At 39.5% G+C, this 27107-nt stretch overlaps 4 protein-coding genes across 4 annotated transcripts in view; 2 read left to right on the plus strand and 2 right to left on the minus strand.

Annotated features, from left to right (window-relative positions):
* LOC145445899 (lipoxygenase homology domain-containing protein 1-like) overlaps nucleotides 1-27107 on the plus strand; it is a 251303-nt gene that overhangs the window by 136022 nt on the left and 88174 nt on the right. The window lies entirely within an intron of this gene.
* LOC145445919 (large ribosomal subunit protein uL23-like) lies at nucleotides 1074-2619 on the plus strand. Its single transcript, XM_080324080.1, has 4 exons — nucleotides 1074-1229; nucleotides 1332-1491; nucleotides 1880-1979; nucleotides 2428-2619. The coding sequence occupies exons 1-4, from the start codon at nucleotides 1214-1216 to the stop codon at nucleotides 2587-2589; spliced, it is 438 nt and encodes a 145-aa protein (XP_080180206.1). The 5' UTR covers nucleotides 1074-1213; the 3' UTR covers nucleotides 2590-2619.
* On the minus strand, nucleotides 3564-12477 carry LOC145445918 (protein LRATD2-like). The gene is made up of 6 exons (XM_080324079.1): nucleotides 12260-12477; nucleotides 10241-10370; nucleotides 9459-9642; nucleotides 8082-8153; nucleotides 7745-7882; nucleotides 3564-5403 (listed from the first exon to the last, which is right to left on the minus strand). The coding sequence occupies exons 1-6, from the start codon at nucleotides 12369-12371 to the stop codon at nucleotides 5281-5283; spliced, it is 759 nt and encodes a 252-aa protein (XP_080180205.1). The 5' UTR covers nucleotides 12372-12477; the 3' UTR covers nucleotides 3564-5280.
* Nucleotides 14261-19642, minus strand: LOC145446971 (45 kDa calcium-binding protein-like). The gene is made up of 7 exons (XM_080325376.1): nucleotides 19474-19642; nucleotides 19128-19269; nucleotides 18573-18767; nucleotides 16086-16182; nucleotides 15913-16027; nucleotides 15151-15314; nucleotides 14261-14736 (listed from the first exon to the last, which is right to left on the minus strand). The coding sequence occupies exons 1-7, from the start codon at nucleotides 19571-19573 to the stop codon at nucleotides 14560-14562; spliced, it is 990 nt and encodes a 329-aa protein (XP_080181502.1). The 5' UTR covers nucleotides 19574-19642; the 3' UTR covers nucleotides 14261-14559.

Raw genomic sequence — 27107 nt, forward strand, 5'->3', positions numbered from 1 at the left:
TTGAACTGATAAAATTGCTAATAAACCAATGATGATGATGATGATGATGTGGTGGTAATGCATTCCAGATTATAGGTCCCGAGCATCGATACATCCACGCTGAATGAAAAGTAATAGGAGGTAACATAAAAAGGACAAGCGAGGAGTTCAGTTCAGTTCACGACCAATAACCAAGAGATTTTAATGGCGTTGATACGATCTATTATACCGCAATTTTGAACTGACAAAATATGAATGAACGAGCGAACATACCACCTTTTTGTCACCTGTCATTTTAAATAATCTTCTTTTACTTTCATTCAGTGTGTATCCCTGATTTTTCACATCACATGGACCAGGTGGGTGTCTCATTTCGAATATTACTACAAGTCGTTTCGATACCTAAATAAATACAGTCCATCCTCAAAATTACCAGACCACGACTAACCTATCGATCTCGCTTCCCATGACATGCCGCCCTATTTCTTGTCGCTTCCTTTTTCTATACTATCTTCTTTACTTTCATTCAGTGTGCAACTGTGCATGCCTCCTCTTTACATCGCCTAGGCCAAGGTGGGTGTCCGATTCCATAGACAACTCCTAGTCGCTTCGACATCTTCCTTTCTTTTCATTGTATCGCATTTTTTGTGGTGTATTGAACTGATAAAATTGCTAATAAACCAATGATGATGATGATGACCTTCCTATCTTTCATTGTATCGCAGTTTTGTAGTGCATTGAAATGATAGTCGAAATACAAGCAATTTCTTCTAAATCAATATTAACCAGTCTTCAGGATTACCAGACCACGACCTAACATCGACCTCACCCTCCGCCACATGCAACCTCATTTTGTCGCTTGCGTCTTACATTCTCTGCATTACTTTTCATTCAAACTTTTCATTCGATGAGCAATGTGCATCCCTCTTATTTACTTCGCCTAGGCTAAGGTGGTGTCTGATCTTTAAGGATACTCCAAGTTGTTTCGACACCTTCCTATCTTTTCATTGTATCACAGTATTGTGATGTTTTGAAACGATGAAAATATTTATAAACATGTTTGATTGATTGATTGAAATATCAACCAATGCCGTTGACTCCCGATGATATGTATCGGGTCCGTCAGTTCCGTCGTCAGAACGATTGCACATTTGGTAATTTTGGACATAACTCTCTACTGCGGAGAGTGTTCGATTTGATATCCACGTTCTTTTCGACTTAGCTGTTCAGCGAGATGGCACCCAAAGGAGGTAAAGAACTTATTATATCGTGTGCAGCCATTGATTCAGCCATGTAGTGTGGTTTTGATCTTGGTAATTACGCCGAAATTAAATACCCGCCTCTTATTACAGCAAAGGAGCGCGCCTTGAAGGCGAAAAAGGCCGTCATGAAGGGACTACATTCTCACAGGCAGAAAAAAGTCCGAACCTCTGTGCATTTTCACATCCCGAAAACGCTCAAACACGAGAGGAAACCCAAGTACCCTCGAAAGAGTGCCCAAAAGAGAGACAGGTTAGTGTCGAATTTGAAACTGAACATGGAATCTTTTCAATATTGATGTTTATTGTTTTCAACTATATGTTTTGCTGTGTTATGTGTCAGTATATATACTAATAAAAATATTTCATATATGGTATAATCTGGGACTAACGTAGCAGTAAATTCACTTGCTCATACCAAGATTTCATCCCTCAGTTAACAATCATCCTAGCTTCTTGATTAGCTTATAGTGAGCATGATTTATCTTGTAAATTATATTTTAAATTGATGGAAATGATCTTCACTTGAACAGACGGATCACTTCCGCCAATCTGGTGCACTTTGACCAGGATAATGTTTAGCGTAGAATCTATATATGTAATTACTATAGCAACAGTAGCAAAAAATGCATTTGTTCTAGGATGGACCAGTTTGCGATAGTGCAACATCCTCTGACGACAGAAAGTGCAATGAAGAAGATTGAGGACAACAACACTCTCGTCTTCATTGTTGACATCAAGGTCGGTTTTTTATTATAGTTGTTTTTGTGGTCAGTTTTTCAATGTAATAACTGTGACATGACTTGGTATGCAACTGTGTCTTGATTGTAATCTACACTATGGTTACTATTATTATATAGTAATAGTTATGTATAGTGGTAATGAAATTGAAGAAGCAAACTTTGAATTAGCCAAATGTTTTAACTCAATCTCATATACAGCTCAACCGTCGGCAACTCGTTAAGGATTGTAAAGAATAATTCTTTACTTATTTACTGATGATTATACCCCTGACAATATGAGTTCATTTCAATATAAATATCCTATTCAATTGTATATTGAAGTTCTGTTTCTCCCGCAAGTCCGGAATTATTGTTAAGAGTGTCAGCGACCATCGATGGTATATTTTGTTCGATCATTCTTATCCAAATAATCGTAGGATAGCAAATTTACTGTCACCAATTTTCAGGCCAACAAGCCCCAGATCAAAACGGCCGTGAAAAAACTGTACGACATCGACGTGTCAAAAGTCAATACTCTCATTCGACCCGACGGCAAGAAGAAGGCATACGTGAAGCTTGCTCCGGACTATGACGCTTTGGATGTTGCCAACAAGATTGGAATTATCTAAATCCGTGAATACACGCTTTACTTGTGTGAACAGCTGTGTTTGTGTGGGTTTTCGCTGCAGGTCAGTTGAGCTACTAGCTTTGTGTTTACAGATTTAGAACTATAAAAGCAAAGTCCAAATGAGAGAGAAATGGCACAGAAGCTGAGTTCAGTTCGTATGGTATATAAAACAAAAGTTAAGTTCAGTTCCTAGGTACCTAATCACAAATATAGGTAGGTACTCCCTTATGATGCTTTTCAAGGTTTTTGAAAATGTCCTGCTTTGAGAGTTTTCTTTTAGTCAACCAACGTAAACTGTGAAGAAAAACTATTTTTTGTGTCGAGCTGGATAGTTGGAACTTTTTTCTTAGTCGACCAACGGATAATGTGAAGGAAAAAACGTATTTCGGGAGATGAGCCGGAAAGTTGACCTTTTTTCTAGTCAACCGACCACGAAGTGTGATAAATTTGCCATTTTTTCGTAATTTACTCCTCATCTCCAAGGTGGAAATTTTGAAAGTGTCCTCCATCACCGACTCCAAAATATGGTAACCCTACGTTATAAAAAAAATGAGACCAAAATCCAATTCAATTCCAAATCAAAAAAAAATTCTTTATTTCAGTCTATACCAGACCAGTATTCAAAGCAAATGAAAAAAATTTTAGTTCGTACAGAATTTGAAAAAATAGAATGGCAAATGTCTTCATCACAGCAATCTTGGCTTGTTTCGCATGATAAAGTTTGCCTGTAGCATTTTCAGGAAAACCAGAAATGCAATTAGTATTAAGATGTGAGCAAAGAAACATTGCATAATCAGATTAGAATTTGATTACTGGCGTCTCAATTAGACAACCTACAATTTTCACAAATTAGTTTACCAGCCTTTTGCTCCAGTCAGGCCACCAACTCTAAAATGATCCAAGTCTGCTAGCTGCGTAAACCATTGTAACATAACATCTCCTAGCTAGATGATCAGGTTTCTAGCACACATAATATTCACAAGAAGACGTGTAATACTCAGACACGACGGTACAGCATCAATAGGAAAAACGAATGCAATATAATCACATTGAATCTGTATAAATATTTCATAAATATCAAGTCAGGATTGTAGCGGTCAGATAATTCCTATCAAACACGGCTTAATCAAGTGCTTTGGTTTGTTCACAATGCTACAGAGACGAAAACCGAACCGTACAGACACACAATCACATTTCATACCCCGTTCCGTAAAGATAGTGTCGTTGAGGACAGTGGAGTATGGCAAGCAGGCATTTTGAAAGTAAAAAATATCGCAGCACTAGAAGTGTTGAGATTGCAATATAGCTACACTGCAAATTTTGAAATATTTCAAATTGTGTGTAAATTCTGTAAAACAGGGCTACTCAACTGGCTGACATATACAGTAGGGTTGCTCAAAAATAAATTTTTCGTCCGAATTTCTGGGATTCACCGATCAATTGTTAGGTTGCCTAACAAAGGCAGCACACCAAATTTGGGTCAATTTCAACTGGTAGATGTGAACGCCCATTTACCAGTTATAATCCACCCAAATTTTGTGTGCGGCGTTATTGTAGGCAACTGAACAATTTAATCGGTGAATCCTCAAAATCTGAAAAAAAAGTTATTTTTGAATAACCCTACAGTGTTGAAGCCGAGCCAGGGTTTTAATGACTAGACTCATGATATTTTGGCGACTCTAGTCATTTTCTTAATACGGAAAATGACTCAATTTGACAAAATTTATATAGTGACTCGCCAAGGCAGGCATTTCGCTTCTAAAAGATAATAAGCTACCACGTTTTTAGGATTTCGTCTATCACTACTTGTATTTGTACTATAGAGTATAGGGCCAGAAACCGTGTAAAGTGAGGAAAATTAGCATATTATGAATACGAGGCATTTAATATCACCCAAACAAGGTGGTAAAAAAAGCGAGTTAAACAGGATTGAACTTATGAACACAATGACTTAAACTCAGACTCAAACCCTGATTTGACTCCGTGATGAATTGAAAATGACTCGAGTTAATAATATAAAAGTAGAATTAACTCTCATCCAGATCTTACGTCTCAGTATTTACCATTATCATTGATTTGCAAAGCAAAGAGTCAAGGAAGAAATGTAAATGTCAATTCTCCCACAAGCTGTGACGAACAGAACAAATACATTTCACTTATTTCTTTTGCTCATACCTCCATACCGGATTTTGTATGTAGTTATACCGTATTACATTTGTATGATTGTAAATTAAAGAGATATTTAGCAATTTTCATCAATTCAACTAGACTCGAGTCATTTGTGTGTTAACTTGCCGTGTAAGTGAGTCAGACACATTCTACATGACTCATTGAAGACTAGTATATCAGGGCCGATAATTGAAAAATAGGGTCCAGAAACTGTGTTTCATCTCTTTGAATAAACATGTTTAGAGTGAGAGTTGGACTCGAGTCTTAACGCTCTGACTCGGTGGAGAATTGAAAATGACTTGACTGGACTCTAATCAAAATTATAATAGTAAAATTGACTTGGGACTCAGAACCTTGCGACTTAGTCACAACCCTGACATATAGCGGACGTAAGCAAATGTTAAACTTTTGTACCCGGACCTTTGCTAATCACAGTTGAGTAGCCCTGCTGTAAACTAACGAGGATTGCAGGTATCTTGGAGTCGGAAACAACGGGTTATATGTTGAAGAGAAACCGCAGCATTCATTCTTCAACTTTTCGCCGGTATTTGATCAGTTCCACGAGATTCGTGAAATGTTTGGTCTCGATGATTTCGCCGAATTCGTTATAAACGTCTATCTTGCATTTCTCTGTCGGCAAACCAACCTAAAAATGAAACACAAATTCAGCTTCAGAGTTCAATCGTAGATGGCCTCTGCAGGATTGTAATGACTCAGGTCGCAATTTTTAGGCGACTCGTTCTGACTCATTTCTTAACACTAGAACGATCAAGTGGCTTTTTTGACGCATTTTCATTTTTGAAGAGCTGGCATTCAGTCAAATCTTACGCTGTTTGGCTGTAACTTCTTGACTTTTATTTATTTTATGTAGGCCACCTTACCCATGATTTTCATCACTCATCTAGTACAAATAAAAAAGTTATACACAGAACTACCTAGAACTACCGAGTGGCTTTTTTGACGCATTACACTTTTTCTACCTTCAGGCATCGCAGTTTCATATTCTTGAAAGTGGTTATGTATCTGATAAACGCAGAAAAGCCGTTTGTAACAACAGAACTTTGTTAATATCGACTCGGTCTAACTGTGTTAGCAACAACATCCCTTGTAATAGAAGGCCCTGGATCTTCCTCGTTCCAAGTCACCAAAGCTCTGTAATATTATATTTCTGAAGCTCAGCGTGTTACAGGACATGAAATTTGAAATGTACCATTAGACCAAGCCGACATCTGTATTGTCCATACTAATATACTAGGGTTGTACATGGGCAAAGGGCCTTTGCTCCGGTCTACGAGATGGATCTTCGGGGGGGAGAGTGAGCTGAATCTAGTGAATTGAATGCATATGAGGACTGAGGGCATGGGTGCATTATGTTTAGTCAGGCCCCCTCGATGAACAGGTTTATGGAAGTCATGAGATTTCCATTGACATAAAGAGTAAAAAAAAGGTGTGGACTCGATAAAGAGAATATTGTTTTCGTTCATTACATGGTCGAAATGCCAGGACAGGACACCTCTTCCATAATCTATACATTTGCCAAGCATAGTAATGTGAAGAGTCTGCTGTAATCCATCTCGAAACAATGTTACGTGAATGTGACTATATACGCTTGGAGAAGCAAACGAAGTCGCAGTTGACACTATTGTCGAAAGTTGCTTGAAGCTACCCAGGACCAGAAGGAACACAGGCAGCTTCATGTAGCCACACTTTTCAAAGCTATCATCTTGTTGATAAGCGTAACGGCGAGATGTCAGTGTAGAGATCGAATTTGTACACATATATATTGAGTTCACTGCAACCTGAGGTAACTGTTTCCTTCGGAAACAACACAAACAAGAAACCAGTGACGGTTAAATGTTATAACGAAACAAAACCAGGGGGATATTATTGGTCAGGTTGCAAGGCAGTATTCTATGAGGGTACCAACAAGTCGACGATGGTCCGTGCATGTTTTCTTAGAATGTGAATGATCGTCTACTTGCCAAAATGCCGATACTCTAAAAATATGCAAATCGAGGATTAGTTGCAAAATTGAATTATGCAAATCTTATCTGATAAGCTTTATGATATGTCAGCAATAACCAACAATGATGATGTGGCTTAAGCGGATCTGGAACCTACTCTAAATTTTTAAAGAACGTGCTCAAATACCAAATGCGCACCAGAGCAACACTTATATGTTACACCAAAAAACGGCGATTTGTTTTATAAGTGTTGACCTAAGGTGTATGTAAAATATTGCAAGTAGCTATGAGCGCAATAAACAATGGTTTCTGATGCCGTTTGTTGAGATTTGTGCTGATTTTTAGCTCCGGTAAATGCATTTAATCGAAGAAAATTCAACATGCGTCAAAAAAGCCACAAGGTAGTTCTAGGTAGTTCGAAGTTCCGGTAGTTCTAGTGTTAAATAAGGAAAGTGACTCAACTTGTACTCAACCTTGTCACAAGACTTGAGACAAATCGGGCCGGAAACAGTCTTTTATCTGTTGGAATTTGTTTAAGAGTACTCTACTCCAAGTAATCATCGTTGGTACTCAAGTAGAAGCAACGTTGTAAATTCACAGTCGAGTAAAAGTAGTAGCGATTAAATGGAAAATTAGGTACTCCAGACCTAGTTTTGCCTAAAAAACTGAACATTTTGAGGTAGAAGTAGTTTAAAATCATACCTAACTGAACTAGTATGCAAACTACTTGAGTGCATTGATCAAGTAGAAGTACTCCTTTACTGACCATCTCTGGTTAAGAGTAGGACAAATGAGTATATTATGATTACGAGGGATTCGTTTCACCCGAGCAAGAGTTGAAAAATGACTTGAAATGGAGACTGAAAAAGTAAGACTCGGACTTGAGTCTCAAAATTCTACTCGGAAATCAATGGTTAATTAAAAATGACTTGACACGAGTCAAAACTATAAAAGTAAGATTGACTCACGACTCGGAACCTTGTAACTTGGTTACAACCCTGGTAAAAAATCTTTGCGACTCACTTTTGCCGAATCCAAATCTTTTATTTCCACTTTATCGCTGAGAAATTCCGGTCGACCGAATCGGCACCAAGCAGCAAAACATTCGCTATTCGACCAAACAGAGTCCCTGCCTATCTGAGATCGCGCGGCATCACAAATCTGCGGTAGAATCGAACGTGGTAATTATAGTAAATGTTCAACGGGAGTGTATCTATTTTGTCAATGTCGCCCACTATACTTGAGTAGCATTAATGTCGGCAACTACTCCGACTCTATCAAGAAATACTCCAATATTCTACTCAAGTAGAATACTCCAAGACATTGACAAAATAGATACATCCCTCCACGGTGTTCGAACCTGAGACGCAGGAAGCGGTTTGAATTTGTAGATTTCACTCACAATTCTGGCCATACGGTCCGGATAAATACTCTGTAAATTATAGTTCAATCGTAATCGCTAAATGCAACTAGTTTTGAGCAAAGATTCTAGTACTCGGGTCTGAATCGAGAACTAATTATAATACTTCGAATTGAGCAGTGGAAGTTCAAATTTTTCATTGTAATGAAATTATAGGCTTTTTGGCACCGAAATTTGATATGAGAATTATAGTTCCGATGCTATTTTCAACTGTGGAAGCCTTTGTTGATTGGTCGTTTTGGAGGACACGAAACATGTAGTGCAAAGCTACACACGCTAGTGGACTTGACATTCTGTGAAGTCGTCGTCAACCCACAGCTTTGCTACAATACAATATAGGATATACCAGTGGCCGGTAACCTTTTTTGTCCGAAGAGCCATATTTGCCCTGTTTTTTCCATCTTAACTCCCAAAGAGCCATACATGTCAATAACCTGTTACGTCACAATTGAAAATTCGTGACGTCATGGTAGCACCAATTTGAACTCACTACATGGCATTCCTCGTATGCGCCATATTTTCTCTCGAAAATAAAGCTCGAAACGAGAGGTAAGGCACAGACGGGCCAAGCCTCACCATTGATAACGCAATTCATCGTAGGTAGCTTATAATTTATCATAACTGATATTAATCGAATGTGACTGCCACACTGATTCCGAAAACCTAAATACTTATCGACTTCTCAATTCTTAAAGTATTCGGCGGTAACATAACGTTGCGCTACACGCATACATTTTATCGCCGGTACTACACAGAGCTGTATACTTACCAATCAAGAACGCGGATAGCTATGGCGTTGTTTTTTTAATTCTAGTTTGAAATTGTGAATGTCACATCCACAACAGTTCATTTTGCGCCTTAGATCAGGAATACAATGTGTATTCGAAAACTGCGCTTTAAAATGGGCGTCGCCATGTCTGATATGCTCTTTGATTAATCAACGTGTCGCACAATGCAAGACTTCGAGTCGGGTACATAGAATTTGTAAGTGATATTGGCCGCCGGCGTGTCAGTGACTTAAATTGGATGATTTTGAAAACAGGGGGTTCGAGCCCCTAAAACGGAAGATGGCATTGTTCTTACCTCTCAAAGACTTGTTTATACTGCCACAAGAAAAATTATTTTGTCCGTGATGAAAATTTACAAACAAGTCGCTGCAATATTGATAAATTCAGTACAAAAATAAATATTTGGCAAAGAGCCATATCTTATACCCAAAAGAGTCACATATCCTGATATATGGCTCGCGAGCCATAGGTGCCCGACCACTAGGTTATACAATATGGTAAAAAAATTATTTTTAAACATGATACTAACTGCGATATTTTCTTCGGTTACAACACCGTTCTTCATTTGTACGCACGAGCCATTACCCAAGTAGACTACCCAGTGGTGAGCGTGTTCACGGGCACAAAATTCCACAATATCTCCCATTCTCATGATTGAACATATCGAATGCACGTCAGACGTTTCCGCGTAAACTTTTCTTTCGCAGACGACCCTGAATGAATGCGTCCATATTACAGTGTACTCTCCTATATAAAATCTTTGCTTCAGACTTGTACAAAATGGTCAACTAGAACTACTAACTTTTGAAAACACGCAACTAGAAATAGAATTACTCACTTTTCATATCACAACTAGAAATCTCGAAGTACTCACTTTTCAAAATACGATACTAGAGCTACTCACTTTTCAACACACACTAGAAATAGAATTACGCACTTTCCAAAATTTGCAACTAGACCTACTAGCTTTTCAAATCTCAGAACAGAACTAACCACGTTTAAAAATCTGCAACTAGATTAAATTTCAAAGCAACTTGTTAAATAGAATTGACATTCAATAAGAAAGGGGTTATAAGTTTGAAGACATTTTGGGTTATCCCACCATTAGTAGTGATGACTAGCAATGGCTGCAAGAGCATCACACAACAGAACACGGGCGTCACGATTCCCGCTGACACATTTTTTAGTTGTTCTACAACTAAATTTTATTTAAATGCGCAACTAGATCTACCCTAAAACCCAGTATAACTAGTTGGCCGCCAACTAACTGGACTTGTAATTCGTACAAGTCTGCTTTGATCGAACTCTTACTTTTCATTCAAAGAAATAACAAACTTCAACTCTTCATCAATATTCCGTTGATTTTCGATCTGTTCATGAACAACACGTTCCGCGGAATCATCTTCCGTGTCGTGGAATACAAACATCAAGTCGGTTCCATCTGAATACAGAGAGCTTGTCAGCACATATAGCGGGGAAAATAACATACATTCACTCGTACTTCAACAGTTACAGTTACATCAACAAGAAATGTTTGATTGTAATTGGGGCTTGGAGCAATGATTCTACTGTTCCAATATGATTAGAGTTGTGTAGTGATAGATGCTTTTTTCAAGTGCTAAAATCATACGCCCCTTTCCAGTAAGAGTCTATGCATTGGTTGCCAGTGAACCCGTCCCTAGGTGAACCCGTCCCGTGAACCCGTCCCTAGGTGAACCCGTCCCTAGGTGAACCCGTCCCTCGGGAAATTTTGAAATTAAGTGTGTCAACAAGTATTAATATGAATTATTAAACTAATAATGTTATTATCAACTGATTTGTCGATCTTGTAAGGAGGTCAGAGCATGCGTAGATCACACAGTCAGGGTGATTGTGGTCTGCTCGTTATTGCAACTGTAGGTTGAGGTGGGGTGTTAGGGTTGGGTAGGGTAGGGGGGGGGGAGACATTAGGGTTCGGGGAGTGGGACATTGGGCTCGGGTAGGATACTAGGGTTGGGGGAGGGGGGATATTAGGGTTGGTGGAGGTGGGATATTAGGGTTGCCGGAGGTGGGATATTAGGGTTAGGGTTAGGATTTAGGGTTGCCGGAGGTGGGATATTAGGGTTGGGGGAGGGGGGATATTAGGGTAAGGGTTAGGATATTAGGGTTGCCGGAGGTGGGATATTAGGGTTAGGGTTAGGATTTAGGGTTGCCGGAGGTGGGATATTAGAGTTAGGGTTAGGATATTAGGGTTGCCGGATGTGGGATATTAGGGTTGGGGGAGGGGGGATATTAGGGTAAGGGTTAGGATATTAGGGTTGCCGGAGGTGGGATATTAGGGTTGCCGGAGGTGGGATATTAGGGTTGGGTTAGGATATTAGGGTTGCCGGAGGTGGGATATTAGAGTTAGGGTTAGGATATTAGGGTTGCCGGAGGTGGGATATTAGGGTTAGGATATTAGGGTTGCCGGAGGGGGTCCATTAGGGTTGGGGTAGGATATTAGGGTTGCCGGAGGTGGGATATTAGGGTTAGGGTTAGGATATTAGGGTTGCCGGAGGTGGGATATTAGGGTTGCCGGGGGTAGGATATTAGGGTTGGAGGAGGGGGATATTAGGGTTGCCGGAGATGCCGAGTTCATCGAGGGACGGGTTCACCGAGGGACGGGTTCACCTAGGGACGGGTTCACCTAGGGACGGGTTCACGGGACGGGTTCACCTAGGGACGGGTTCACTGGTAATCTATGCATTTGATACCGTACTATTTTCCCAACCATGCTACCATGGAAGTATTGTGAACTTGATTGGTTGTATCACAGCATAAGAAACATGCATTGCATTGTTCCAGCAAATTTACACACGTTAGTGGAAATGACATTTCTTGGAAGTTCTGATCAACCCGCTACATTGTCCAAAATACAATGGAATAGGTATGGTCGAAAATATAAACAGCTGTCTCTAATGTGGTACGGAACTGGGATTCTTTTTTGTGGTATAGCATATGTATATTTGAAATTTCAAACCCTACATACTCATATCCCTTGGCCAATATGGAAACGGTGTCACGTGCACACCACAGATTCTAATCACGGCAATTGCGCAAAATGTAGCGGGATTCCAGCCCTATTGTTATAGGTTGCAATCAAATGTTAACGCTTATTGGCAATCAATGGTTCACTCTCACTGCCATGCACATGCAACGCAGCAATCCTATGGTATGTTGTGTCATCAAGTGTGGTGAGTGGTGAATAAGTACAAACTGAAAGTCAGTACGATTGTTACCAAACCAATCAATTGAATTTTCAAGTCCCAACAACTCGCAAAATTCCCATCAATTTTTCATGCAGCGTAAGACCTGGATTATTCTCGAGAGGTTTCGTGGCGGTCTTGTCCAGAGAAGATGATCGTATGGACGGGGAATTCATGTCTCCGATCGGAACTTGATTGTACGAAGTTCGATTCCCCATCTTCAGCGCACTTCACAACAAAATTCCTTTATATTTTGCTGTCTTTCATTACAAGTACAACACCAACATCAGTCAATCGCCTAATGCTGTCAATCGATGATCGATCCAGCAAATCAACACAAAGGGGGCGTGTCGAAGTCTTATGGCTCGGAATGTAAAATCGTCATTCACTATCATCATCATTATTAGTTTATTATTAATAGTATTATTAGTAATTTGTATTAGTATTATCAGTATCAGTTTTATTTATAATTCCATCAGATCAATGCACCACAAGATCGCAATACAATGAAAGAATAGGAAGTTGCCGAAACGACCAGGAGTAGTCTTATAAATTAGACACCCACCGGGGCCTTGTCGATGTAAAGAGGAGGCATGCGCACTGAATGAAAAATAATAGCAGATGAACAAGCGGGTAAAATGACGTGGTCTGTGTGGGGAGGCCATGTCGATATATCAGGTCGTGGTCCGGCAATCTGTAGCGCCAGTATATAGATCATTGGTAGCTCTGACTAGTGTAATTCATTATATATATAATTATCGACATGTAGAAATTTTTCCCATTACAAATGCCATACGTACTGGGGAATTGCAATATAATAAAAATATAAGAACTTTCGAAACGATTCGGTCCGCTCTATCAACGATGAAAAATATAATAAACGAGAAAATATTGTAACGGTGTATCGAATATGACTGGAATAACGTATTGAAATTAGGCTTGCATACTGAATGAAAATGACGAAGTATAGCATAATAATAGGAAAGTATCATCATCATCATCATTGGTTTATTAGCAATTTTATCAGTTCAATACACCACAAAAATGCGATACAATGAAAAGACAGGAAGATGTCGAAGCGACAAGGAGTAGTCTATGGAATCTGACACCCACCTTGGCCTAGGCGATGTAAAGAGGAGGCATGAAGTTGATGAAGTTGATGAAGTAATGAAGTTGATTTGCGTAAACCGTAATCATACCATTGATATAAACCAGATCTACTACTTGGGCAACGAAGTAGATTTACGTTAACCGTAATCATACCGCTGATTTAAACCAGATCTACTACTAGGTTAAGCATCAAAGCATTCAACGAAAAGAACAAACCCCAATTCTTTCCTTATTAGTTGAAATTCACAGCGTGAGCTTACGTTAAGGAGGATAAAAAGGCTCCCAAAATAAATTGTGGATTCAACGCCGAGCTAGGCTCCGTTGCTGAAAATTTGCGTGTAATTTCTTCGGCACTACGTTCAGATTGGAAACATATTCTTCAATTGATAACGCGACGAGATTGCGACACCGTGAGGATACAGTAACAAGATTCGACGCAATGTGACGCGGCACAGCCACTAGCCACGCGATATTTCGCTCTCCTTCAGAGCTTTCGACTGTACCAGTTGCAGCGTCGCACAGGTCGCAATGAATCAGCGGCTCACGCCACCGCCGAAGACCTTTCGTGCCCATGGAGTAATGTTAAATCAGAGCTAAACGTATTTCTGCCAGTGTGCACTGTTGCAACGAATCCATGACCCCACGGCGTCGCTGTAAGACTTCAAACTCGAGTCGATCTGCCTCAATATTATGCCGAATCGGAGAGACTTATCTTCGCGATTGCTGATTTTATTATCACTGCCTGTCGTGCTTTGTGGACAACAGCGAAAAGTTCCTGAGCGTGCATCACGCAGCATTATTCGCCGTCACCGCCAAACTTATCTACATAACATCGAAGCTCAGCTTTCTAGATTAACGGAACACAATCTGACACATCTATTGTCATGTTCTAGCGTGAACTCAAAGTCGTTTCGACTTCTAACTATCTGTTCATTCTATCGTAATCCTATGGTGTTATAAAATGATGAAAAATCGAAATAAGCGAACAAACTCGACATCAAATATATCATGTTCTATTTCAAAAACAGTGCATAGAGTAATTAACGCTTACACAATACAGGTAACGTAGTACTGACAAAAATAATAGGTTTTAAAGATATCTTAACGGATTCAGACATACAGTAGCGGAAGCCTGAGTACTTTCGACATTTTAAAATTTTGTCAAGTACATATTTCATTGATAGAGTTCTTCGTTGAAATTCCCGGCATTCAACAAAGCACCGATCACAGCGTCGGCCGATAGAACTGCAATCTCACCACAGAATATTCTAATAATCTTGCTACATCCCTAAAAAATCAAAATTCTTCATGAACACTTTGAGCATAATTATAAAGTTTACTGCCAGTGTAGAATTCACTGTTTTCTAAGATTTCTTCCAGCGTCAATCTGCCATCCTCATTTGAATCCCCGAACCCGATCAGCTGACGAGCTTCCTGGCCCGCCATGGTGTGACTAAGGGGGTCCAGATATGCCTGAATTGAGGAGAGGGATAGAATTTAGGTTAAGGTCGAACACAAGAAGTGATCAGTAACAAAGTAAGATTAGTTCGAGTAGATTTTGCCAAGTACTACTTCATCACGTAGTTATGTTCAAGATTACTACTTTTAATTCTACTTGACAGTTTCAAGTTTTCTACGAAAAGTTCGACTTAGAATACGGTACTTACTTTTTCACTTAGTAGGAAATCACCTGGTCTACTTGTACTTGGCTAGAAATTCACGTTACTTCCACTCCAGTTAAATACCAACGTTACCTACTTTGACCACTTCTACATGTACGTACAACGTTACGACATAACTTCTAAACCTACTTGAGTAGAAATTTATGTCTCCACTCCTACTTGAGCACCAACGATGACAAGCTCGAACCGAAATTTCAATTTGTACCTTGAGTTCATCCACAACTACCAGTCCGTCCTTGTTCAAATCGATTACATTTCGGAATTCTTTTCGTCGTTCAACGGTCCATTCATCTTTCATCGAATCAACGTCGACTCCCGGTGGCATTGCTACATATTCTTGTACCGTTAAATCGTTTGAATCATCCATGTCTGAAAAATCAAGTCATCTCATTCGTAAACTGCAAAATGGCACAATTCTATTGCTTCACAGACTTGGACGACTCGAAAATTTTCAGCTTTAAAAAACTAGAATAAAAATGATGGCTACACAGTAACACAGTTTATTCCAAATCAGATTAGAATGACAGCTACACAGTTTTTTTTAAATTAGATTTTAGAATCAGAATGATAGCTGCAAAGTTTTGCCAAATTAGATTGGAACTATTTTAGCTACACAAGTTTGTTTCCAAAGTAGGATCAAACTTAGCATTACTGAATTTTCAGAAACTTGGAAATTGAATAAAATTCCGCTCGATGATTCTGCTACATGAAATATAACAAAAATCAACTTCAAATCACAGCTCATTCACGTAACTCACAAGCATGACAATGGCAAATGTCTGTACAGCAAGCTAGACTCGTTTTGCATGATGCAGTTCTCCTGTTGCATATTCAGAAAAACCAGAAATAAGATTAGAAGAAGAACAAATGAACAAGAGCATAGAAACATTTCACAAATTAAATTAGAATTAGAGTACCGGCATTTCACTCTAACTAGATAGCTAGAATTAGTTCCATACTACCCTACCCATATCATGCAGTATATCCTCAACAAGAAACTGCAGAGTATCGCTGCTTGTCTCCGGATGGCGAAAGTCAAAAAATTGCTCATACGTCAGACTTTTCTTCCCGATATCCTGTACCTGTAGGTACGAACGTTGTCAAAATACATATTCGGTGACACTAGTTAAAACAACAAACCCGAATCCAGCTTTCGTGAACTTGCTGAACTTTTTCTTCAAACTCTGGCGGAACGTGAACTTCTTCGTTGTTGTTTAGTCGCTTCAAGACTTCTTCTCTGCATTAATGACCAGAGGTGGTCAAAGTAGTCAAGAAAAGCTACTCAAGTAGAAGTAGCGATGAAAAAAACTCTACTCAAGTACGAGTAGAAGTACTTGTTTAATGAGCCACCTGAAACTACTTGAAGTAGAAGTAGAATTGACTGACTTCAAATCTACTCAAATAAGTAGTTTTGAAAACAGTCTAATTCGTTCGCATGGACAGTCAAAAGCTGGAAATCGAGCGATGCGGCAGCCGCAGAGAGCTTGATTCGTATTGATGCATCCCAGGAGGTATCAATTTTCGACAAAATGAGCATTGTTTCGCATCATGGGATGCAAATTATAGTATTGATATGAAAATGCGATACCAACACTTTGTTTACTAGAAGACCCCGTTTTTAGGGAATATCATGGCATGTCGCCCTACCCCATATTATAGGCTAAGGCCCCAAGTTTAGGCGAATAGCAATACGTACGTAGAAGTTGTATCGGATACGGTTTCATCACTTTGCGCGATTAGTATACGTTAATAACAAATATTGTGGATCGTAAAAGTTATATTTGGTGTAGCTTTTTCTTGGAAAATAGAAGCATTACTACACTTGTTTTTATGCTTCAACTTCAACATGTAGGCTATGTTCTGCAGACAAAAGAACTGAAAGTAATTAGAACTCAAAGTATGATACTAGCAATGGAAAGTGAAATACAAACACCACTTCTAAAAAGCGGAAAATATAGCTCATGTCTTTTGTCCATAAAGCTTTAGGGGTGATCTGCTAAAACAGGTGGACGTTAAAAAAAGCTGGATTTTCCAGATTAGCAAGTCACGTAATGGGCTGCTAGGTTACGATACGATAGGTAATTGGTAGATTGCGAAACGGTAGTTTCAAACGTTTTGGTTGGCCATATTTACTGTGATGAAATATTTGATATGGGCGACGATGTGGTGCGAGAAGAACCAAGCAATTCGGTACCTAATTTATATTCACAGATACTTTCGAGAAAACATATCTGCCACTCCATCACTATACTATGCGCGAAGCGCAACAAAATTTCTGGGCTTTACTTGACTTTTATGAATATTAAAGGTGTGTACTCCGTGAAAACAGCCCCGAAATTCATCAGGCTATCTTTCGTATTGGAGGGCGGAGCTACTTCTACTTGACAAACTGGAAATAGCGAAAAGAAGTAAGTAGATCACAAATATTACGAAGTAGAAGTAGACAAAATCAGATCTACTTGAGTAAGTATCAGAAGTAGAGGAAAACTACTTGAGTACTTCCAAAAAATAGAAGTACTTCATTACTGACCACCTCTGTTAATGACACATAGTTATGAATAAAGCCTGCCAGTAGGGTGTTGATGAATAATCTTTTATTTCAAATTTTACTTGCAGTAGAAACTTTTCGATTTGAAAAAATAGTAGGCCTAGTTATGGTGGAAAATCCTCTTGATTATTTAACGTAAATAATATTTTATCAAACGCAAAATTTGCTACCACAATAACTTCGCTTCGGCTGGTCGCAATTGCGGCAAATTTTGTGTACATTGTTTTACTAGTAACAATTCCAGTTTCTCAGTAACAATTGCATGCAGTAGCCAGTAAAATTTGTAAATTTTTTTCAACCTGAAATTTGATTCTCTTATAGCATTGCTTAAGATGGACTTGAGCCAAAATTGGTGTGCAGCGTCTTTTTAGGTCACCTAACAATTTTATCAAGTAGCCAGCCCTACGCGACTGGTTATCAGTTGTCCGATAATATCGAGTCGATATAACACTTTGAAAGAAATAGCGTTATCGGCCATTAGAGGTTAAAAAAGCTCAGCAATTTTCATGACATAACAACATGATAATAGGAAGTCATAAAACTATAATCGGAGACAGCCACACAGGGAATAATGATTTCTTATAGCATGCAGGTGTCAAGATGCAGCCTTCCTAGTTCATTTCATGCCCAAGAGCCCTTCAGCATGTGACTTTATAACACCAAAACTAACCCTAACCCGAAACATAACCATGAAATTAACCCAGCTCTAAATCCAACTCTAACCTGTAATTTAACCCACATACTCATGTGTCCTGTGACGCATGCTATAATGTCGCATGCTCATATGTCCACGGACCAATGCTCCCTCTGAGTGCTGACACGGTCTCTGCGCACAGAAAATGTAAGTTGCGCACAAAAAATCCGAAGTGATGACCTTTTTTTTAGTCGTTACACACTGTTTTCCAAGGGTCTGCACAGTAAGTTGGCGTGTGTGCGCAGACTCGTCAAAAATTAGAGGGAACATTGCCACGGACCCATTTATATTTCTTAAATTCCAGTTGGCAGTTGGCACATGATCAATAAAAGGTCGAGAACTACTGGTTTACACAATTACCCAAAAATTTTATCCCACAGCTCACCTCTCTTGCGCATTTTCTGCAATCAAATTTGATAGAAATTCATTCCACGATATCTCATTGTCTTTATTGACGTCGAGTTTTTCAATAGCAAGTTTGTTGTTGGACCTCGCTTCCAAGAAATGTTCGCGAGTCTTCGTTAAAACCCAGTCGGTCATTTCCGCTTCATCAATCAATGAATCAGAATTGGCGTCAACGCTGAGAGAGAGAACGAGTCATTTCATCAAAGCACCACAAATTAGATCTGGGTGCAATGATTCGAGAACTGAAATCTGAATCAAGTATTAATTCTTATGATACGAGTTGAGTAATTCGAAATATAATTTCCGAGTACTGAAATGATACGTTTCTTGCCCCTATGAGTTAGTTCATCAACTACAATTACTGGGATTATATTCTTCGTTGTTGCGTAAAAATAACATATTTGGACTTTCCAAATCATTCAAACTACTGTGAAGCCAGAATGATTGATACTTGAATGCTCGACTCGAAGATCAATACTATAAGATTCTGAATCAAACGACTGGATTTTGCCCAATTTTACAGTTTATCACTTACTTTTTGAATATTTTTGTAAGAGCCGCCCTCGTATCTCCAATTTTGGTGACCTCGCGACCAAGAAAAACTTCGTGATGATAGTTTTTATTCACATCTCCATCTCTTTCCATCTTCATCCCCACAATGTGGTCTTCCACAGTTTCTGAGTATAAGATGTTTTTGTCAATCTTTCGTTACTATTCATTCAATAAGGTTCGAATTGCTACATTTTAATCCATATTAAGCTTCTCTTATACGAGGTATGACCCCTGTTTCAGTTTCAAGGTTCAACCATTCACGTCAAACGTCAATCGTGAAATTTGTCGCAACGCGTAAGCAATAATCTCAGAAAAACTAATTAACAAACCTCTTTCCAATTTCCCCATATGCATCGACTTTCCATCCACAAGTACGACTACAACAAGAAATACATGGATTGTTTCCGTTCCAATCATTCTAACAATCATTTTAAAACTAACAAGCTTTCGCCTGCTCTACGGCTCGCACAACAGAAGTGTCACGTCAAGTCGTCATCGGGGCATATCAAAATATGACCAGACCATAGAGAGATTGGTGTTAGATTCATGATTTTGGCAAAACTAGAATCGGACTTGGACGAGGAATTTTTGATAACAACAACTTTGCAAAAAAAACGGTATATAGACGTATCACGAACAGTACAGCTGCTATAATTCAGGGGTGGGCAACCTCGGGCCGTACGACCTCAGTACGAGATTTATGTGCGGCCGTAGACACGTAGTTGACATTCCTTTTTCCTTATAATTATGTAATAGTGTAATAAATGAGCATGCGTTATACCTTTCTTAAAATTTTATAATTCAAAGTTTATGTGCTTACCATACAATTTACTTTCGGGGTCTGGCAAAAAAATATTCCTCTGCTTATAGACTATATACGAATTGCGACTTCAGAATTCATAACTGTTCCATTTAATTCAACAAGATAACGGCAACAATACAACTGGTACATCGGTTAATTGTCAATGATCAGAGAGGATGAGATCTATAGTTGGTATTATTAGTATTTTATCATTTAAATATACCAACAGCAACAGATAGTGATGAGATGAGGATAGGACCATGGAAAACATTCAGTTTTCCATGATAGAATCATAATTACAACACTTCCATCATGAGGACAAGACACCAAGAAATAGTGTAATTTTTCGGCATCCATAGGGATGATTTTATATTGATATGGATACTTTCACCATCCTCGTTGTATGTCAAGAGACGAAATCAGGTCCATGGCTAGTCCAGTCCCAGAGTAAAACATAGCAACAAAACAGATTTGGGTCGAGTTATCTCAATCGCCACCGCGTGCCCAAAATGCAAAGTGGAACTGCCCAGTGCCCATTAGTACGTGTTGGCGGCCGCATCGTGATACGAATTGACTCCCGAATTTTGGAGATTTTAGTTAATCTTGAAATTTTCTTCACGCTATGCGCGCGATTCGTTGCGACTTCATTATAATACAGTAGCGCCCTTTGCACCTGAACCCCACATTGCAGATGCGCAAACAGAGAAAGATGATGCGCCCATAGGAATACCAACTTGGAATACTGCGTATACGGCGATTCCAATATCTTTCCTGCTTCCACAATACTGACAATCCTGATGGAACCTCAAGAAATAAACAACAACAAAATTATTAATAGCAATTGGCTCACCCGGAGATGCACCATCATAACTTGCCCTAAATTTTCGAAAAAATCCCTCCCATCAACTCTACCAGTGAATCTGATCACATGGGCTGAGAAAGGATAAATATTTTATAATAATAATAATTTCAATATGAATAGACTATTCAATAATAAGAGAAACTATACAAATATTAATGACGAAATTCATTCGTGAATCTGAAAAAAATTTCGCGCGTTGCGCGACCATAACTAATCCCAGTGCCTGTTCATAAGTAGGGCTGGGCAAAATGATTCGAGTACTCGAATCTGAATCGAGTAGTAATTTGAATGATTCGAGTCGAGTAGTAAAATACGATTTTTTCGAGTACTGAAATTATACGGTCCTCGCAACTGAAAGTGACTTTTCCTGACGAGAATTATAGTTTTGATACTATTTTCCACCGAGGAAGCCGTGAAACCTTTATTGGCCGTGTTTGAGCCTACCAGGCACAGTTTATAGCTACGAACGTTACTGGAAATAACACATTTCCGAAGTCATTATCATCCAACAAAATTGTTAAGAAGTGCAATGAAATCGTTATGGTCGAAAAAATACCAAAGTATCTTTATTGTGATGGATAACAGGCATTACGTTCTTTGTGGTGGCATAAAAGGTTCATATCAATCAAAAGCGCACAAGTACAACACACGCGCGTCCACGTCGTCCAAATATCATATGATCGACCGAAAAGATCATCGCTCCATCAAATATGCCGGACCTGATGTGTGGAACAGTATCCCGCCGGCCATCCGACAGTCGACGAGCATGTCCACATTCAAGTCGAAATACAAGCAATTACTACTAAATAAATACAGTCCATCCTCAAGATTACCGGACCACGACTGACCTATCGATCTCGCTTCCAATGACATGCCGCCCTATTTCTTGTCGCTTTCTTTTTCTATACTGTATTCTTTACTTTCATTCAGTGTGCATGCTTCCTCTTTACTACGCCTATGGCCAAGGTGGGTGTCCGATTCCATTGACAAATCCAAGTCGCTTCGACATCTTCCTGTCTATTCATTGTATCGCATTTTTTGTGGTGTATTGAACTGATAAAATTGCTAATAAACCAATGATGATGATGATGATATTTGGACTTCGACATAGTACATCCTGTTGTGACGTCATAATGAGTGATACTCGTATACTCGACTCGACTCGAAGCATATTACGTGATTCAGAATCGAATCACTCAGGTACTCGATTTTGCCCAGCCCTATTCATAAGACGATTTCGGTGCGTATAGTAAGCCGATATGAAAAAAAATTGATTAGTCCGGAGTTCACCGAAACTGCATGGACAAGAACAGAACAGTATAACATGTGTAACCTATTTGGAGTCCTGTTACTTCATTGCGGATATGCCTCAATGGAATGCGGCCGCCACATATAAGCCCACACATATAATAATAAGAGAATACGCAGCCGACTTAAGCAGGAACAGTCTGTTCTACTAGCTAGACCAGGGGTGGGCAAACTACGGCCCGCGGGCCGCATGCGGCCCGCAACACCGTTCTGTGCGGCCCGCAAGAGTCTGAAGACACTTTTTTAAAATATTGATTAAATACATAGTCAAAATCGAATTAATGCAGGGACTCGATTAAACTTTTTCTTAGTATATTTCACCATGATAATTTTAAGACAATGAATCCCAAACTGGGGTGCACGCCCCCCCCTCATCCCCCCTCGGGGGTGTGAAGGCATCTGAAAGGGGCGCGACGCTGAGCTCGACTGAGAAAAATTGTAATTCACTTAATAATTATTGCTCTGTATTTAGTCTGAATTAGTGAAAAATCTCTCATCCACAGTCGTACCCTTACATGCCATCAAACTATCCGTTAGGTTTGCTATAGCATCCTGGTTGCGTTTTGCAATATGACGATAAGGTGGGGGGGGGAGAAATGTTTCACTATCATAAAGGGGCGGGGCGTGTCTTAAAAAGTTTGAGAACCACTGTTCTAAGGTAAATACTTCTATATTATATACTATATTAATTATTATGTTTAATTTCTGGCGCGACAGCTCAATCTCAAGGCCCACGCTGTCTGAAAGGTTTTAACTGCCAAACATCATAGAAATCCTACACGAGATTGACATAATTCGGATCACGAGTGGGATTTCAGATTGGCCACTCCCGTTTTAATTTTATCAGTTATGCGCTTATAAAAAAAAAACGATTCGCGCGTGTCTTAGGTAGATTCGTTCTCGGTATGCAGAATTGGGTTAGTTATATTTTATCTACACATAGTAGAAGTGTGTTTGAAGCTAACATGGATATGATGCTGTCAGCATTGTGTGTCCTGGAACTGATCCAAAAGTGCACTTAGTAAATCTTGAACATATCGCAGCTCACAGATTTAAATTTCAATCCGGTTCTAAGAATCGGGACAACCGACTTTGATCTCTATAGTTTTGACAAATTGGTTATTGAGGTCGACCAGCCTATGAAATCTCGCCAGTATGTTTCTGACACGAGTAGGATATCATCAAAGCAATGTTTGGTTTGTTCAATTAAATAAGCGCATGTATTATCGCCATGTTCTCACTATATTATCGAATACCAATATTGCGTTTTGGTTTATAGTCTCAATTTTATATAGTGCGGCCCGCGAATGGATTTGGATGTTGAATGCGGCCCGCGAGCTCAAAAGTTTGCCCACCCCTGAGCTAGACGGACGCAACTGCACCAAAGTAAAACCGACTAGGCTCGCGCGGCCCTGCCCTTTGCGAGTTCGTCATTGTCCATTGCGAATGGATTGACTTTGTTTCACCATAACCATTCTTCTTGAGTTAAAATGCACGAAGTAGTTTTTACAGTGTGATATCCGAACTATAAGAATTACAGCCATGTGTCCGAATTAAGCGGAGAATTGTCTGAATTAAGCGGAGTTTTAATCACATGGCTAATATTAATTCAGTAGTAGAAGAAAGCCTGTAAGTCTTGAATGTGGCATTTTATCGAGACTCTTACACCGTAGGGTTGTGTTTAAAACATGTTTTTTTAAAGCGATAACGTCACGTCATGAATATTTAATTGTGAATTCATAGTGGATTGACAGTGACAATTGATTAGGGTTATTGCACCTCCTTTGACGAAATAGGCTTCGAACCCCTATCATATATGCAGTGAGATGCACGGACCAAAAATATCTTTAACGGTCGACGGACATATCACCATCAGAACATGCATTCCGAACCAATGATATATTCTATACTATAGCTGTTAAACCGACTATTTCACTTGTTCCAACCAGTCCATATCGTATATAGGTCGGCTCTTGGCTATATCGGGTGGTAATCGTCCGTTATAGGCTCATATAATATGTATTTTGGAAGTATATACACATTACTCACTTATGGCATAATTCTACAACTCAAAAAATAAAAATATAACATTTTTTTAAAAGGCCCTTGTTACCACTTTGGAAATCTAAAAAGAGGACACTTTTTCAGAAATTTGAGACTTGCAAAATCTCAAAATTCGGTGAACTTTTCCCACTTTGTGATAGATTGACTAAAAAAAAAAAAAGAGGTCAACTTTCTCGCTCAGAGCCCAAAATACCGTTTCTTCCTCCACATTGCCGGGTGGTTGACTGAAATAAAAAAAAAGGTCATCTTTTCGCTCAGAGCTCAAAATACCGTTTGAGCGTCACTGCTGTGCTAATTTACGGCATATCACTCGCATTTTGCTCTAAATATGACCTAAATTTTCAAAAAAGAGGACAAAATCTCAAAAAAGAGGACAAAAGGGCGTCCTCCGAGGACACTTTCAAAAAAGTCAAAAAAGAGGACAAATCCTCTTAAAAGAGGACGCATGGTAACCCAATTTTAAATGCAACCCTAGACTCCTAAGTGAGTATAAGGCGGAAGTCTTATGAGACAATTAGCAAGGTAGGCTAAATGCTGCACACCATCAGAAATACTACAGAATATTGAATTGAATGCAGTGCAGTTTCCCGAGTTACTTTAACTTCTGATATCTACAATTCACCTAAATCCCATAGATATAAGCATCGGGAAGGTGTAGCCTACCAATCATACAATCAATCAGGTTTATTAATATTTTCATCGTTTCAAAACATCACAAGACTGCGATACAATGAAAAGATAGGAAGGTGTCGAAACAACTGGAGTAGCCTTTAATATCAGACACCCACCTTAGCCTAGGCGAAGTAAAGAAGAGGCATGAGGCATGCACACTGAATTTAAAGTAATGCAGAGAATATAAGACGCAAGCGACAAAATGAGATGGCATGTGGCGGAGGGCGAGGTCGGTGTTAGGTCGTAGTCCGGTATCCTGAAGACTGGCTAGTATTCATTTAGAAGAAATTGCTTGTACCATATGCGTTAAGATCGTTTTTTTAGATGGATAAAATCCAGGGCGAAGTTGTACGAGCTGTCGTGCAGACGCGCTCTCGAATTTACTACTACTTACCAGGCCGAACGTGGAAACCTGTGCCAAAACACGATTGCTAATTAACCCACAGACAAGGCACCACTCCACCCAAACCAAAGTCACATTCACAATAATGTAATCTCATGTGTATGCAATCTTGAAGTCATACATGCGATTTCCGCGGGTCGATTGGAATTGATTTCAGTACGGAGAAGTCGAAGAAATGATTAAAATTTCTTCTACACAGACTAGCAACCCGATTTCAGGCCAGTCGTTTTTGTGACAGGCGTGACGAAGCAACGAAATGAAAGACTAATGATTGACCGTCAGTTTCGAGGCAAGACGCGCGTGCGGTCGCGCGAAGCTCAGAACAGGAAGCCGCCTCAACCAGGTCTATGGCTACTGCTATGATGCCATGTAGCGCGGAGAAACAACTTTAGGTTTCTTTATGAAGAGCAGGAAAACAGCATAGGCGAGCGTCTGCAATGAGTAAATTGACAGCATGAGTACAGTGGTCGGAATGAGGGTTCGGTTTTGCTCTGTAGCACGCCTTTTGCAAATAATTTTATCATTTCAAAACGTCACAAGACTGCGATGACAATTAAAAGATAGGAAGGTGCCGAAACGACTTGGAGTAGTCTTTGAAATCAGACATCACCCTGGCCTAGTAATGTCGAGCACTGAATAGTAGGCCTATTCATTCAATAGCTGCTTGTGTTTCTACTTGAATCTGCATGGACATGTTTTCGAAATATTGTTCCAGACTGTTGGAAGAGATGAGATGGAACAATGCAGGACGATATCGATCTCCCAAAGTCGAGACAGATTTCATCAGAGTCCCGAGAGGTCTCGGATCGATTTTGTTGACAGAGACATAGGGATTGTGGTTTATTGCGTTCCTCGCAGTTTTATAGCAGCAGACAAGTGGCAGCAATACAATGTTCTATCCAATTCTCTAGTAGTTAACTACAATTGTTGATGATCAAACCTGAAGAGTTTCAGTCGAGTACATTCAGGTTTATTTGAATACGAATATATTATTCAATTGTATATTGAAGTTCCGTACCTCCATGAGCTGTATAAGAAGAAAACCATATCGTTTCCATTTCCGCTTCTCAGTTTATGATAGAATCGATGAAGATTATGACGTATTGGCTTTCATTCTCCGCCTTGCTGGTTGCCTTTGCAGGTGAGAAAATAATAGTTTGGTCAGAACGCATGTCAACTATGCGCTTAATATTGAAGGTTATCTTTCATTAGTTGGGCTGTATCTGAATCGAGTAATCATTATAATGATTATAGTCGAGTAGTGAGAGATTATTCTTTCGAGTGCTGAATGATAAACTCCTTGCCACTATGAGTTAACTTGTCAACGAAAATTAGTTTCGATACTATCTTCCATTGTGGAATGCTGTAATCGACAGGCTGTATCTCAGCATACAAAATATGTAGAACAAGGCACGCACGTTAGCGGAAATCACATTTTGGTGAAGTCCCGATCGATCCGCGGCGCGTTGTCACGAAGTGCAATATAATAGGTATGGTCGAATAAATACCAAATCATCTTTAATGTGATGTAGAACTGGGATCATATTCTTCGTGGCCACATAAAATAATGTATTTGATGTTTCCACGCCAATAATACTCTTTTCACTCCATCACGAGTGATACTCGCCAGTATTTCAGATCGGCTTCCAACAGCGACATTTCCTTATCACTAAATCTCTTCATCTCAGCAGGGGTGCACGGGCAAAGTCGCTTGTCGAATGTCACAGAAAGCAGAGACAGCGCATTTGCGAATTACACGGTCAGTTTGAACGTATATGTTGTCGATTTTCGTCCAAGTCATTCTGCGATTTCAGGGTACTGTCTTCGACGCCGATGGAGTTTTCCAGCTGAC

This window comes from Botryllus schlosseri, chromosome 9 (assembly GCF_051294905.1).
Source record: "Botryllus schlosseri isolate E-star chromosome 9, Bs_hap1, whole genome shotgun sequence".
NCBI classification, from domain to species: domain Eukaryota; kingdom Metazoa; phylum Chordata; class Ascidiacea; order Stolidobranchia; family Styelidae; genus Botryllus; species Botryllus schlosseri.

Excerpts from the sequence above, each read along its gene's own strand:
- LOC145445919 (XM_080324080.1), top strand. Across the intron at positions 1,492-1,879 it reads AGTGCCCAAAAGAGAGACAG|GATGGACCAGTTTGCGATAG; the intron begins GTTAGTGTCGAA and ends CATTTGTTCTAG. Across the intron at positions 1,980-2,427 it reads TCTTCATTGTTGACATCAAG|GCCAACAAGCCCCAGATCAA; the intron begins GTCGGTTTTTTA and ends ACCAATTTTCAG.
- LOC145445918 (XM_080324079.1), bottom strand. The coding sequence starts at position 12,371 with ATGGGGAATCGAACTTCGTACAATCAAGTTCCGATCGGAGACATGAAT. Across the intron at positions 8,154-9,458 it reads TAACCGAAGAAAATATCGCA|AGTATTTATCCGGACCGTAT; the intron begins GTTAGTATCATG and ends TATAATTTACAG. Across the intron at positions 5,404-7,744 it reads AAGATTTGGATTCGGCAAAA|GTTGGTTTGCCGACAGAGAA; the intron begins GTGAGTCGCAAA and ends TTTCATTTTTAG.
- LOC145446971 (XM_080325376.1), bottom strand. The coding sequence starts at position 19,573 with ATGATTGTTAGAATGATTGGAACGGAAACAATCCATGTATTTCTTGTT. Across the intron at positions 19,270-19,473 it reads TATGGGGAAATTGGAAAGAG|AAACTGTGGAAGACCACATT; the intron begins GTTTGTTAATTA and ends TCTTATACTCAG. Across the intron at positions 16,028-16,085 it reads TTCACGAAAGCTGGATTCGG|GTACAGGATATCGGGAAGAA; the intron begins GTTTGTTGTTTT and ends TCGTACCTACAG.